Consider the following 15,084-nt stretch of genomic DNA (forward strand, 5'->3'; position numbering starts at 1 on the left):
CTTCATTTTCTAAGATGACTATTCAGGAAACTCTTCAAATGAGCTTTTCACCTAATGGAGCTTCAGCTCATCAATTGGAAGTCTTTCAGAAGGCTATGTTGGATGCTTTTACCCCGGCTACCGATTTGAGTGCATAAGAGAGCCTATACATTGGTATTTATGTAAACAGCATCGGCTGATGTTGTTGAGTTATTTCTTCAGGTCTTGTCTCCTTTGCTTTCCTTTCACTTAGTGGTATTACTTTGACTTACGCTTTGGTCCCTCTTGGTTTGTGTGGTACTAGAGATGCCTCCAGGTGATGGCATCAGCATTCATAATTCTTGTTCTTTTATGAAGTGTGTACTTAAGAGACCAGGCAAAGGACTTTTTTTAAAGCGTTAGAATGCACAGAAGTCCAGGTAGGAGTATTGCCAGAGAATGGAGGATTTAGGGCCTCAATTTGAATTAGGCAGTGCCAGCCTTTCCATGTCAATGAAACCTCCATGGGAAGGCTGGTAGTGAGGGGAGTTCATCGCCGCCCTGAGTACAACTCTGACTGCCTCATGCCATTGGGAACCATGTTCCCAGTGGGGACGGCGGTCCCCTGGTGGGTCTGCCTGCTAGGATTCTGATTGGGTGTCAGACCGCACAGAGTGTCGCAGCCCGACCATCAATGCGAGTGTGGCAGTCCTCGGACCACCACACTCCCAATGAGGCCCTTAGCTTGGACATAATCACATGCTTTGACTTTTCAGTATCCCATACACAAGGGTGAGTTTGATTATGATGAAGATAGTGAGCGGATGCTCCCTAGAAAGTACCCAGAGTCCTGCATGTTGGTGGATTTGTTATACACCTGTGGTTTGGTTACTTACCTAAAACCCGATTTTAAGGCATTTTGCTAATGTCATTAAGAAGGCATATGAAACTTTAAGCATTGTAGTATGTATGGATCAGCCTAACCATTGCTGTTTGTTGGCATTTTGACATCTACAAAATACAAACCTGCTCCTGCAGATCCACTGCTTTAATTTTCTTCATTGCATAACTGTGGGGTTTCAGGTAGTGAAGTTAAAAAGGGAACAATTCCTGCTAATGCATCTGACAGAGAATCCAACCATTAGGATTATTTGCTGAAGGAGTCTTAGTCATGTAGTACGGCCTTGAAATATTTCAATGCTTCCTCTCTTCTGGTGAGATACAGTCACACTTTGTGGTTAATGTCTTTAACGTCTACTGAGAAATTGTCGGAGGTGTACAGACGTTCCTCTATGGATTTGAGTGGCATAGCAGCTTGAAAGTATTGCATACAAACAGGACTGGGTACTGTCCATGCTACTGCCATGTCTGAGAGCCAGTGTGGTTCTTTGCAGACGTGCATGGATAAATACAACCACTATTCCTTAACAACAGGAGCAGCAACCAGCATCCCTTTCATGCATTCATGGCCAGAGGAGTTGAGAAAGAATGATGAGCAATGTATGCAGTGAGCGAACACTTTAGTAGCACGTGAACGTTGTTTCTCAATTATTCTTTTCAAAAGCCCCCTGAAGTCAGGAGGGCACATCTAACAATCCTATATCAGAACGCTCTGTAACATACTGTTACAAGGGTCACGGCAAAACAGATTCTCCCATGTTTATGCCACTTTTATCACATCTTAATTTTATGGGATATGTGTAAAATATTCCTTGTGCTTAAATTACTCTTTTCTGCATATTTTTGTGTTTCCTATGTTAACCACCTTTCACATTTTTGATTCTACCCCAAAGCATTTCAAACATATGTGGCTTTTCATCAAGGGTCTCTACATCGCAACGAATGTAGTAATGCAACAATACAGTGCTGTACATGAAAAGATTATAAATGTACCCTAATTCACAATTCACTTAGTCGTACTGTCACCTTAAAATAAAAAACCTTTATCCTCCAGTATTTCACCTTTATCAGAAACAGTTTGCGGATTTACATCGCTATCGAATATATCCCTTAATCTCCCTCGAGTGCTCCTTTAATGGCCCATTTCAAGGTGATTTCAAAATGCTCTGTAAACTTACTCTTCTGTTGCCAAATTCATCCTATTTCTGATTTTGTCTTCACGTACAATTTGCAAAACTTTCAGTTTAGACAAATCCATTGAGTGCTTTATTTCCCATTCTAAGCATCGAGTTTCTCTTAATCGGCAGGTACCTTAGCTCCTTCTCTTTGACAGTGACTTTCTCCCAAAGCCCTGTCCGCATATTCCTCTTAACTGACTTCCACGAAACTGATGTCCATGTTCGTTCCACCATTGATTCTTCTATTCGTAGGCAAACAGCAATAACATTCCCTTCCGGGGGTCCTTCAGCTGCGAAGCCTACCCGAGTCCTTCCATTTTCCATCCTATAACGGCCAGTTCGGGGGCTTCTTTCGTCTAAAAATTGTCAGTACTAACCTTTGACCCATGAGTCATACCGATTTACATTATTTCTTTTTATATAAAAAAAGCTTCCTTCCATTTGCTCCAACACTTTGCCACCCTGCACAAATATTTTGATAGAATGTGCATTTGCATGTTCCAATGGCCTATATATAACATAGTCTAGTGATATAGGCCAGCCTGATATGCCAGTTTTTTTCTGAAAAATAGTTAATAGTAAGTGTTCTAGAGACCCAGGGAAGTATAAAATGTCAGTGATCGTGCTTTAAAACACCACTGTGCTCTCCATTAAAATCTGTTGCCTATAAAGACCTAAATCGGATGAATTTTAGACAGAAAATATGATCACCAATCTCAAATGCAAGTCATTGTGTGTTTAAAATCTGATTGGTCTACATATTGTTTTATATATTCGTGATTCAGTTTAAATTAATGGGGTGGGGGTGTTTTTGGTGCAGAGAAGCCACAAGGTCACATGAAAAGTAAAACTGGTGCGCTGTAGAATAACCTTAACTGTATTTCAATAAGTTTTCTTTATGTAAGGTAAAAAGATATAATCAGTGAGGGAGGTTTAGCTATTTTAAATTATAATTTGCGGCAGCACATAAATTCATAATTGACATTTAGTAAAGCAGAAGTAATGTTACCTTAATTTGTATGTTTTTCTTTTTACAGGTGGGAGTGTGGAAGGCTGGAATGATCCTCCTCCATCCATCAGGGGTAGGGCTCCCCGAAAAAAGGTAAGCTGTTGTTCACAGGGGTGCAAGTTGTCGTGCATGACTAGGAAGCCATGAGACTCTCTTCCCCTCCATCCGCCCCCTCTCATCTTTATTCCTCTTTTCTGCCCCGCATGAATTGCTCACTAAAGAAGGTGTGTGGTATAATTAGTTGACAGTTGGACTACCCTCCATTCGTACTTTTCAAATGTCATATTTAGGTTTCATCATTTTCCGATGGTACACTTGTAGTACTGCTAAAAACAATGGGCAGCAACATGTTTTATAGCTGACTTCATCATTTGTGTCATTTATTTTTTAATTTGTGGAATGTTTACGACAGCGTATCTTGTCTTCAAATTACTGTATGGACTGACAAGTGGAATTAGACAAGAGGTTTAGGTGCAGTGGACAACAAAGTGCTGAATTATTCACTTCATAAAGTTAATGACTCAGGGCCTGATTTAGATAATGGAGAAGGAGAATACTCAGTCACAAACGTGTTGGCTATCCCTGGGGTAATTATACGGCAGAAGGGATATCCATCAGGTTTGTGACAGAGTATTCCTTCCCCCAAGACCTAAATAAAGCCCTAAATTATTGTTTACTGCATATATTTTTTTTTAAATATATTTTTATTAGTTTTATAGGTAACAAATACAAACGTGACAACAATTGGTCCGATCTTCCCCTACCTTGGTCCCCTCCCCCCATGTCGACTCCCAGTCGGTGAATGGCCGCTCTTTTCGTAGCATTGACTATTCTGTCATCAAATCTGAACAAACTTCTGGTCTATTGCTGGTTTGTTGGTTGCAGTCTTCGTCACTGTCTGTTGCATCAGCTGATTGAGATTGGTCTAATACTGTTTCATTCAGGTTCTTAAGGCAATCAAGCAGGGAGTCCCATTGTCGTGCCATGTCCATAGGCCTGCAACCCCTTGCAGCCTCCTGGTGTAACACTCTCCCCTCTGCGTCAGCCCATTTTATTAATGCATCCTGCCATTTTTGTAGGCGTGGGCCCTTCTGGCTCTTTCCAGTGTATCGTGATCTCCCTTTTAGCTAGTATCAATGCCAAATCTATATACTTGTTAATGGTTTTCTTGGCGTTTGGTCAGGGAAAGTCCCCCAGTAATGCCACCAACGGGAGTCTTCTATCTGTGACCGCGGTTACACTCTTAAATTCCAGTAGAGCCCAAGCCCTGTGCAGCTCCACAGCATGTGGTCGAGGTCTTCTTCTGGTGCCGAGCAGCGGGGACATTCACCACACCCAGCTGTAAACATTTTCGCTATTTTGTAGGGGGTAAGGTATGCCCTGTGGAAGACATAGAGATTAATTCATTTGAAACAGGCGTTCCTAGACACTGTGTGTGTATGCGCTGTGATTCTAGCCCATCGCTGCTCATCTATGGGTGTCCCTGTGTCCGTCTGCCATGCTATTTGTAATTTGTCCAGTGGGAGAAGTGTACCTTTTTGTAATGCCCTATAGAGGGCGAACACAACTTTTCCCTCCCCCCCCCAGTGTGTAGATAGCCTGACATCCCGCATGTGTGGGTGGTTCGTTCAATCCCAGCTTCCAGTGCCGTTGTATGAGTTTTGTTATTGAGCTTTATAATAGAAACAACCCCGGGGGACATCAAAGTGCTTCCTCCGATCAGTAAAGGTCATTAATTCTCCGTTGCTGAACAGGTCTCCCAGTAATGTATTGTTATGTGTAGCTAGTCTCGACATTCCCGTTAGGGCCTGCCCATCTGGGAGCTTGGTAAGGCCACTTATCAGCATTTCCGGTGGTATGGTAGCTTAGTGCGAGTGCGCTGTAAGCTACGCTTCCAGCATGTGTGTAGAATATGTAAGGCAGGCGGGTGTAGTGTGTGTCGCCCTCTGGGATTCATTAATATTTCTAGGAGGGCTGCAATTGGGTGCCCAGTGAAGTGTCTCATGCCGGTCTCCTCTCGTTCAGCGTGTAGTGCTCTCGCTAACCATTGCAGCTGGCAGGTCAGATAGTATATTTCCGCATCAGGTGCTGTCAGTCTTTCTTCCGCTGTGGGTCCTTGGAGCGTACTTATTGCTAGTCTGTCTGCTCGATCTCCAGATGAAACCTGTTATAGTGGAGTTAATATCACATAATAATGAGTGAGGAACAGGTAGTGTCAGGGTCGAGAAATAGTACATCAGTCTGGGTAGTGGTACCATTTTTACTAGTGCTATTCTCCCTGCAACCGACAGTGGAAGTGTCTTCCAAAACAGGATATCTGAGCACAGCCTATGAACCGCCCGGTGCACATTTCCTTCCAGTTGATCTTCGGGCTTGTGATAGATGTGTACACCCAGGTAGCGAAAGGTGGAGGGGGTCCATTCAAGCCCTTGTGTGTTTCACACTTTTGGTGCTCCGTCCCCAAATGGGAGGATATGAGACTTCCGCAGGTTAATGCGTAGTCCCGATAAATCTCCGAACCTTTCCAGCAGAGCCATTGCTCCCAGCCGTTCCGCTTCTGCTTCCTCCAGAAAGAGTAGCATATCATCTGCGTAGAGCGCGATGTGGTGATTATGACCCTCGATATTGAGCCCTTTGTAGTAGTTGCCTGATCTCGCAGCTTGTGCGAGCGGCTCCATCGCTATTGCAAATAGCAGAGGGGACAGAGGGTATCCCTGTCTAGTGCCCCTGCCAACTAGATATGGCTCTGATATTGTTCGACCCATGCATACACGTGCCGTAGGTTTTGTATAGAGCAGTTTTGTCCACTGGAGAAAGCCCTGCCTCAAGCCCATTCGCAACATTACCTGCTCTGAAAAATCCCACCGGAGACTATCAAAGACTTTTTCAATGTCCACCGCTATAATTGCTGCGTTTTGCAGGTTTGGGGAGCTAGATTGTAGGATCGAGATCAGTCGGCTAATATTCATGGCTGTGCTACGCTGAGGGATAAACCCAGTTTGGTCCTAGTGAATCAGTGTCGACAGGTGAGGTAGAAGCCTGGTAGCCAGAATCCGGCTGAGTATTTTATAGTCCATATTTAGCATAGACAGAGGACGGTAAGAGCACACATCTGTTGCGGGCCTGCCTGGCTTTAAGAGTGGGATCACTATGGCTTTGTTCATGGACTGAGGCAGTACTTCTATTTCCCACACCTCTGAATAGAGTGCGCAGAGTTGCAGGGTCAGCAGGTCCAAGTATGCGCTGTAAAACTCCAGAGGGAGCCCATCCACCCCCATGACCTTTCCCCTAGCCATCGCTCCCACCGCCACTATGATATCCTCGGAGGACACCGGTTCTGACAGGGTCTGCCGAGCCTCTTTCCTCAGTCGTGGGACCAGAAGATCGTCTAAGTCCTGAGGTTGCGCCGAATGTAGAGCCTCCGACGGTGGGGCATATAACAGGGAGTAGTAGCTAATGAACCTGTCATTAATGTCCCTCTGCCTGTAAAGCCTTCTTCCCGTGGGGTCTTCAATCTCCATCACTAAAGACTGAAGCCGCGACAGAGCCGCAAGCCAGGCCAATAACGTCCCTGCTCTGTCCCCCTCTGTGTGCTGTCTGGTCATGTAGTTTTTATAATCTAAGCATCTAAACTTTTCTACTGCTACGGGGACCCTTTCTCTTGTTTCCGTAAGGAGGGGGGACAATTCCGGGGCACCCGGTCTCCTACGCTCAATATCTCTAAGGTCTCTCTCATGTTTCCGGATGTCCTACTCTAGGGTCCTCCTTACCCCCACCACCTCTGCTATACATTTGCCCCTGTCTGTCTGTCTTAAAAGCCTCCCATTCAAGTGCTCGGGATGAGGCAGTTCCTGTGTTATGTTCAAAGAATTTGCTTATTGCGGCCTTAGTGGATTGCCTAAAGGCACCATCTTCGAGCAACTCTACTCTGAATCGCCAGTTTGGTATTCATGGTCGGTCCCTTTTCCAGGCCAACATAAGTAGTAAGGGACTGCGATCTGAGATTGTGCGGCATAAGTATTCCGCTGCTATTGCTACGCTATTTACTTCTGGGGATGCTAGAAACACATCTAAAAGGACATGAAGGTCATGTAGTTGAGAGTAAAAGGAGTAATCTTGCTCCGTGGAGTGGCGGTATCTCCAACAGTCTGTGAAGCCCCGGTGTTGTTGCCAGTTGGAGAATGTTTTGGCCAGTCTATTAGTTGGGGAGCGCTGCAGGGCAGGGATGGGATCTGTCCAATTCTGGGTCAGCAATGCGATAAAAAAAAACTGCCTATGATGGTTGCTTGGGTGAGATAGGGTCCCAGAGTGTGAGAGCGTGCTGTGGGAAAGGTACCCTGTTCCTGATTTGGCACGTAAATTCCCCCGAGTGTTATATCACTGCCCTCCAGTCTCCCAGTTACCGGGACATAACGTCCCTCTTTATCTACAATTTCATGTGTGTTTTGAAACGGCACTCCCGGTCAGATCCACAGCAGTACCCCTCTTGCGAATGCTGAATAGGTTGTGGCATATATTTGGCCTCACCATCTTTTAGTGATAGCCTTAACCTCCTGTTCCATTAGGTGTCTCTCCTGAATAATGGCTATATGGACCCCTCTTCTTTTGAGTTGACTATAGACTTTAGACTCTTTTACTCATACTGTTCAGACCCCTGACATTCCAAGTAAGAAATGTATATGTTAGGGGGGTTTCCATGGAGAGTATTTACGTGAAGTGTAGCTTTCTCTGACCCCTCGCACCCAATGGTTGTGGGTTGACAAGGGTGTGCCCTCGGAATTGATAGCTATGATGGTATCGACACAGCTGGGAGTGACAAAACTGTAAAAAAAACAGTAACCCCAGAACCCCAACTCCATCTCCCCAGGACCGGCATCTAAAACTATCCCCGTCCCAACTTTCAATAGCCTAGCTAACATTGTATGTTGATTGGTGAGGTACAAAAGACCGAGAGCCAGCTTCTCCGGCATGCCCCCCCGGAGCCCACTCATCCAGAGTCGTGTTCCATCCCCCGCTGCGTCGTCGTAGGCGCCAAAGCACGCAGCAGGCGGTCAGGTGGGGCGCGGGGCGTGGCATCAACATGTTGTCTGATTTGTTGTAGGTACCATCCGAGCCATGATGTAGGCCCGCCGGCCCACCCATCCCCGCCCAGTTTGAGAAAGTGGAGTTTCTCCTTTCCCTTATATGGATGAGGTGATAGCTTGTAATTCTATTGTTCGGAGGTCCTTACAGTATTTCGTCTGAAGTCCCCGGGGTTACCTTTGGCAGGATGTTGGAGGCGTCGTGGGATGAGAAGGAAGCGCTGCCAAATGTGGAGTCGTGGTCAGGCAAGACCTCAGAGGGGTGAGATGATTCATGCCCCCCCCGCTCAGGGACGCCGTGATGTCCACTGCATCTCGCATTTCCTGTAGTGCTTGGTGGCGCAGAGGCGCTGCGGCCGTTCCCCGCCTGCCAGGTCTTCCACGCGGTCTGGTGCTTGCCCGGTTTGTCCCTGCCGGTGGTTCCGCAGAGGCCGGGTCATACATATCCAGCCATTCCCACACCGGTTGGGGCGTAGTGAAGTGTTGTCAGTGGTTATCCTTAGTTTAGCTGGAAACAGCATGGCATACTGGATTCCCCGTTCTCAGAGCTTTTTCTTAGCCTCGGTAAAAGATGCCCTCTGTTTTTGTATTTCTCTGGTGAAGTCCGGGAAGATCATTATTTGCTGGTCCCCCATTCTGATCTCCTTTTTCAGTCTCGAATGGGTCAGGATGTGGTCCCTGTCCTTGAAGTGGGGCAGTTTGGTGATAACCGGACGTGGCCTCGCCCCTGGGGGTGGGGGTCTTGCTGGCACTCTGTGAACCCATTCACTTGCAAAAAAGAGTGAGAGCCCCTCAGGGGCCACCGCCTCGCGTAGCCACCGTTCCAAGAATACTTCCATGTTTGCTGCTCCCTGCTCTGCTTTCTCTGGGAGTCCCACCAATCCTAGATTGCTTCTGCAGGCCCTGTTTTCTGCATCCTCTGCCCGTGTCTCTAGGGTTTTGAGGTGAGTTCAGATAGGTTCTTTGTCAGTGCTTGATAGTTCGGGGCTAGGTGTTCCAGGGATTTTTCGTTCAATACAACTCTGTCCGTCAGGCGGCGATGATAGTCTCTGAGCAGGGTCAGATCTACCGTTAAGATGTCAATCTTTTGCTCCAGGGCCTTTCGAGACGCTTGAATCACCTGGAGTATGGTGTCCAGGGTGGTCTCTTAGGATATGATGTGACTACTGGCCACTTGTTCAACAACTCGCCGCTCCGGGAAGTTCTCTCCCATACCTCTCTGTCCGGGCACTCTTGTTTTTTTGGGCTTTCCCATTGTTTCGACTGTCGTTCTCACTCTTGCCGTGAGGACAGGCCGCCAGGACCAGTTAACGGCGTTCAGGGTCCAGCGCCACCACCCGATCGAGGAAAGAGAGCGGGTCTCGGGTTGTCCCGGATACAAGCTCCTCGTTTCAGCCCCCGGCCCAGGGGTACGTCGTCCAGGTCCGCGGTCTGTAGGCCTGCAATGGAGCCGCGCTCCCCCACCAGCCGCCAAATGCTCGCAGCTGTCAGTCAATCCCGGTGTAGGTCTCCTCAGGGTCGCCGGTCGGTGGGGGGCAGCCCGCTCAGTACAAAGCCGAGCCCCCCCCCCCATTTGTTAGCACCTTTAGCTCAGGGCAGAGCTCCCCGGGCTCAGCTCCACCGCTGTGTCCCTCACGCCTCTGCCGCGTGGCCGCCATCTTGCCCCACGGCTTCCTCTTCTCAAATCGCCCTTTCTAGGGCACCGGAGCCTCTCAGGTCTTAAGGAGAGGTGTTTTCCTGTGCACCGGGCTCTTGGCATTGCCCGGCGCACCCCAGCCCCACTCCCAAATTGCCCGGTGATACAGGATATAGTAGGCCCTCGGAGGGCTGCCGGGAGCTCCGCTTCAAGCGTGTTGCTCCATCGGCTTCAGGCCACGCCCCTTGTTTACTTCATATTGTTAAAATAATTGTTAATCTTAATTCATGAAGATTTGTCAAAAATTGACCTCTCCTTTTGGAACTCGAAACAGTCATAAGTACTTTTATATATCATTGCTACCTGAAGATTAGTATTTTGACAATGTATGGTGCCATGGTTGTGATACTCGGAACTGCAGACTGTTAGGATACAATAATGTGTAAGATTTTGACTGAAATGTAGCAAAGTGTCAATATTTTTCAACTTTCTTACAATTTTAAATATGAAAAAATTGCAACATTCTGTAAAATGACAATTTAACTAAAAATATTTTAAACATGGATTACTACAGATTGCCTAGGAGGGCAGTATGTACTAGTATTGTGCTTCGTTGACGTGTGGATGCGTTCCACAGGATCCTCAGGCTGTATACACACTCCCCTCATGGTTATGCCTTTGATGAATTCATGCTTTTTGATAAGAAGGCAATCTTTGTGTTGGAGCACTTTAAGGACAGAAGAGCTACAGAGCCCTATTTGGGACTATTGATCCCCTGTTAAACAGTATTTGTTTCAATTCAGAGAGTTTAGAGGCTATTCCAGATGGTTGGCAGATAGTTCGAGACAGCCTTCCCAGCCAGTGCAGCAGGTTCCCCAATTCTTTCTAGGTCATGGGTCTGAGTGGCAGCTTGTGTGCCAGTAAGGGCATCAGTCCTCCAATTCCTCTTTCTCTGCTGTAACATGCACCAAGCTACATTAGTTTGTTATGCAGTTCCCACTTTGGAAATAGGACTGTGTGCTTAGGACGAAAACTGTGGGAGACTGGATCTATCCACACTGTTAGTAGCTGTCGGTCTAACTCCTGGCTACCTCACAGTGCCTCACTCAAACCTCTAAATCCACTGAGGTAAAAGATGAATCTGATAGACTTCTAGCTGCAGATTCTTTACCTGTGAATTTCCCAGGCGTCGGAATGGATCCTGGAAACTTTTGCTTGAGCTATTCCCTTACGCAACAGTCTGGTGGCTCCATTTGGTTCCACTTGGTGTTGTCAGTGCCAGATGTGACATCGCAATCGCCTATATAGGCAGCACCCAGGCACGGCAACATCAGATATTTTCTCTGTGCGCAAGTTAGTGCAGCTTTCCTTCTGTCGTTTTTTGACAGGCTTTTTTCTCAACGTTTTGTCAAGTTTTTTTCTTGACATCTACAAAGGTAGGTGTGGGACGTTGGCTCTGTATATACTATTTCACAGTAAGAATTAGTGTGCACAGAGTCCAAGGGTTCCCCTTAGATGTAAGATAATGGCAAAATTGGATAATTCTAATTCTCTATTTTTTGGTAGCGTGGTCGAGCAGTAGTCTTATCAGAGGGTAGTGTTAAGCATTTGTTGTACACACACAGGCAATAAATGAGGAACACACACTCAAAGGCTTACTCCAGGCCAATAGGTTTTTTATATAGAAAAATATATTTTCTTAGTTTATTTTAAGAACCACAGGTTCAAGATTTACAAACAACACTTTAAATTAAAGGAATTTGACTCCGGTATCTTAGGAACTTTGAATAATCACAATAGCATGTTCAGTTTTGGCAAAAATGGCAATAAGCTATTTTTATATAGAAAATATATTTTCTTAATTTATTTTCAAAACCACAAGTTCAAGATTTTAAGTAAATACATAAAATGCAAGGTACTCCACACAGGTAAGTTAGGAACTTTGAATTAGAGCAATAACATATACAGTTTTTGTTAAAATGGCAATAAGCTATTTTAAAAGTGGACTGTAGGAAGTTGGCTCTGTATGTACTATTTCAAAGTAAGAAATAACATGCACAGAGTCCAAGGGTTCCCCTTAGAGGTAAGATAGTGGCAAAAAGAGAATTCTAATGCTCGATTTTGTGGTAGTGTGGTCGAGCAGTAGGCTTATCAGAGGGAAGTGTTAAGCATTTGCTGTACACACATAGGCAATAAATGAGGAACACACACTCAAAGACAATTCCAGGCCAATAGGTATTTTATATAGAAAAATATATTTTCTTAGTTTATTTTAAGAACCACAGGTTCAAGATTTACAAACAATACTTTAAATGAAAGGAATTAGACTCAGGTATTCTAGGAACTTTGAATAATCACAATAGCATGTACAGTTTTGGCAAAAATGGCAATAAGCTATTTTAAAAGTGGAAACAGTGCAAAAATCAACAGTTCCTGGGGGAGGTAAGTAGTTGTTAAGTTTGTTCACAGGTAAGTAAAACACTTACAGGGTTCAAAGTTGGATCCAAGGTAGCCCACCGTTGGGGGTTCAAGGCAACCCCAAAGTTACCAAACCAGCAGCTCAGGGCCGGTCAAGTGCAGGGGTCAAAGTGGTGCCCAAAACACATAGGCTTCAATGGAAATAGGGGTGCCCCGGTTCCAGTCTGCCAGCAGGTAAGTACCCGCGACTTCGGAGGGCAGACCAGGGGTGTTTTGTAGGGCACTGGGGAGTACACAAGCAGGCACAGAAAGTACACCCTCAGCGGCACAGGGGCGGCTGGGTGCAGAGTGCAAACAGGCATCGGGTTTTCAATAGGATTCAATGGGGAGACCCGGGGGTCTCTTCAGTGCTGCTGGCAGGCACAGGGGGGGGGCTCCTCGGGGTAGCCACCACCTGGGCTAAGAAGAGGGTCACTTGGGGGTCGCTCCTGCACTTGAGTTTGGTTCCTTCAGGTCCTGGGGGCTGCGGGTGCAGTGTCTTTTCCAGGCGTCGGTTTCCTTGAAGCAGGCAGTCGCGGTCAGGGGGAGCCTCTGGATTCCCTCTGCAGGCGTCGCTGTGGGGGCTCAGGGGGGTCAACTCTGGCTACTCAAGGGCTTGTAGTCACTGGGGAGTCCTCCCTGTAGTGTTGGTTTTCCACAGGTCGAGCCGGGGGTGTCGGGTGCATAGTGGAAAGTCTCACGCTTCCGGCGGGAAACGTGTGGTCTTTAAAAGTTGCTTCTTTGTTGCAAAGTTGCAGTTTTGTTGAACAGGGCCGCTGTCCTCGGGAGCTTCTTGGTCCTTTTAGATGCAGGGTAGTCCTCTGAGCTTCAGAGGTCGCTGAACCCTGGGGGATGCGTCGATGTTGCAGTTTTTCTTGAAGTGGGGAGACAGGCCGGTAGGGCTGGGGCCAAAGCAGTTGGTGTCTCCGTCTTCTCTGCAGGGCTTCAGGTCAGCAGTCCTTCTTCGTCTTCAGGTTGCAGGAATCTATCTTCCTTGGTTCTGGGAGCCCCTAAATACTCAATATAGGGGTGTGTTTAGGTCTGGGAGGATAGTAGCCAATGGCTACTAGCCCTGAGGGTGGCTACACCCTCTTTGTGCCCCCTCCCTGTGGGGAGGGGGGCACATCCCTAATCCTATTGGGGGAATCCTCCATCTGCAAGATGGAGGATTTCTAAAAGTCAGAGTCACCTCAGCTCAGGACACCTTAGGGGCTGTCCTAATTGGGGAGTGACTCCTCCTTGTTTTTCTCATTATCTCCTCCAGCTTTGCCGCCAAAGCTGGGGGCAGTGGCCGGAGGGGTGGGCATCTCCACTAGCTGGGATGCCCTGTGGCGCTGTAACAAAGGGGGTGAGCCTTTGAGGCTCACCGCCAGGTGTTACAGTTCCTGCAGGGGAAGGTGAGAAGCACCTCCACCCAGTACAGGCTTTGTTCCTGGCCACAGAGTGACAAGGGCACTCTCCCCATGTGGCCAGCAACATGTCTGGTGTGTGGCAGGCTGGCAAAACTAGTCAACCCACACTGGAAGTCGGGTATGTTTTCAGGGGGCATCTCTAAGATGCCCTCTGGGTGTAGTTTTGCAATAAAGTGCACAATGGCATCAGTGTGCATTTATTGTGCTGAGAAATTTGATACCAAACTTCACAGTTTTCAGTGTAGCCATTATGGTGCTGTGGAGTTCGTGTCTGACAGACTCCCAGACCATATACTCTTATGGCTACCCTGCACTTACAATGTCTAATGTTTTGCTTAGACACTGTAGGGGCATAGTGCTCATGCACCTATGCCCTCACCTGTGGTATAGTGCACCCTGCCTTAGGGCTGTAAGGCCTGCTAGAGGGTTGACTTACCTATGCCACAGGCAGTGTGAGGTTGGCATGGCACCCTGAGGGGAGTGCCATGTCGACTTAGTCATTTTCTCCCCACCAGCACACACAAGCTGGTAAGCAATGTGTCTGTGCTGAGTGAGGGGTCCCTAGGGTGGCATAAGACATGCTGCAGCCCTTAAAGACCTTCCCTGGCATCAGGGCCCTCAGTACTAGGGGTACCAGTTAAAAGGGACTTACCTGGGTGCCAGGGTTGTGCCAATTGTGGAGACAAAGGTACAGTTTAGGGAAAGAACACTGGTGCTGGGGCCTGGTTAGCAGGCCTCAGCACACTTTCAAATAATAATTTGACATAAGAAAAAGGCAAAAAGTCAGGTGGTAACCATGCCAAGGAGGCATTTCCTTACATGGGCACAGTGCAAAAATCAACATTTCCTGGGGGAGGTAATTTATGGTTAGATTGTGAGGTAAGTAAGACACTCTCAAGTCTCAGTTCCTGTGCATAGGCAGCCCAGCGTTGGGGGTTCAAGGCAACCCCAAAGTACCACACCAGCAGCCCAGGGACAGTCAGGTGCAGAGGTCAAAGAGGTGCCCAAAACAGGGGTGCTCCGGTTCCAGTCTGCCAGCAGGTAAGTACCCGCGTCCTCGGGGGCAGACCAGGGGGGTTTTGTAGAGCACTGGGGGGGACACAAGTAGGCACACAAAACACACCCTCAGCGGCACAGGGGCGGCCAGGTGCAGTGTGCAAAGCAGGTGTCGGGGTTTGAATAGGCTTCAATGGAGGGACCTGGGGGTCACTAGCGGTGCAAGCAGGCACAGGGGGGCTTCTCTGGCCAGCCACCACCTGGGTTAGACAGAGGGTCACCTGGGGGTCACTCCTGCACTGAGGTTCAGTTCCTTCAGGTCCTGGGGGCTGCGGGTGCAGTGCTTGGTCCTGGCGTCAGGTCCCTTACTACAGGCAGTCGCGATCATGGTGAGCCTCTGGATTCTCTCTGCAGGCGTTGCTGTGGGGGTACAGGGGGGTCGTCTCGGGTTACTCAC

At 47.6% G+C, this 15,084-nt stretch overlaps 1 protein-coding gene across 2 annotated transcripts in view; it reads left to right on the forward strand.

Moving 5' to 3' along the window:
• SEC31B (SEC31 homolog B, COPII coat complex component) overlaps positions 1-15,084 on the forward strand; it is a 1,228,966-nt gene that overhangs the window by 999,848 nt on the left and 214,034 nt on the right. For both annotated transcript variants that reach the window (XM_069240364.1, XM_069240362.1), the window contains exon 22: positions 3,074-3,138. In XM_069240364.1, coding sequence (XP_069096465.1) covers positions 3,074-3,138 — 65 coding nt within the window. The remainder of the gene's footprint in view (positions 1-3,073; positions 3,139-15,084) is intronic.

This window comes from Pleurodeles waltl, chromosome 6 (assembly GCF_031143425.1).
Source record: "Pleurodeles waltl isolate 20211129_DDA chromosome 6, aPleWal1.hap1.20221129, whole genome shotgun sequence".
NCBI lineage: Eukaryota > Metazoa > Chordata > Amphibia > Caudata > Salamandridae > Pleurodeles > Pleurodeles waltl.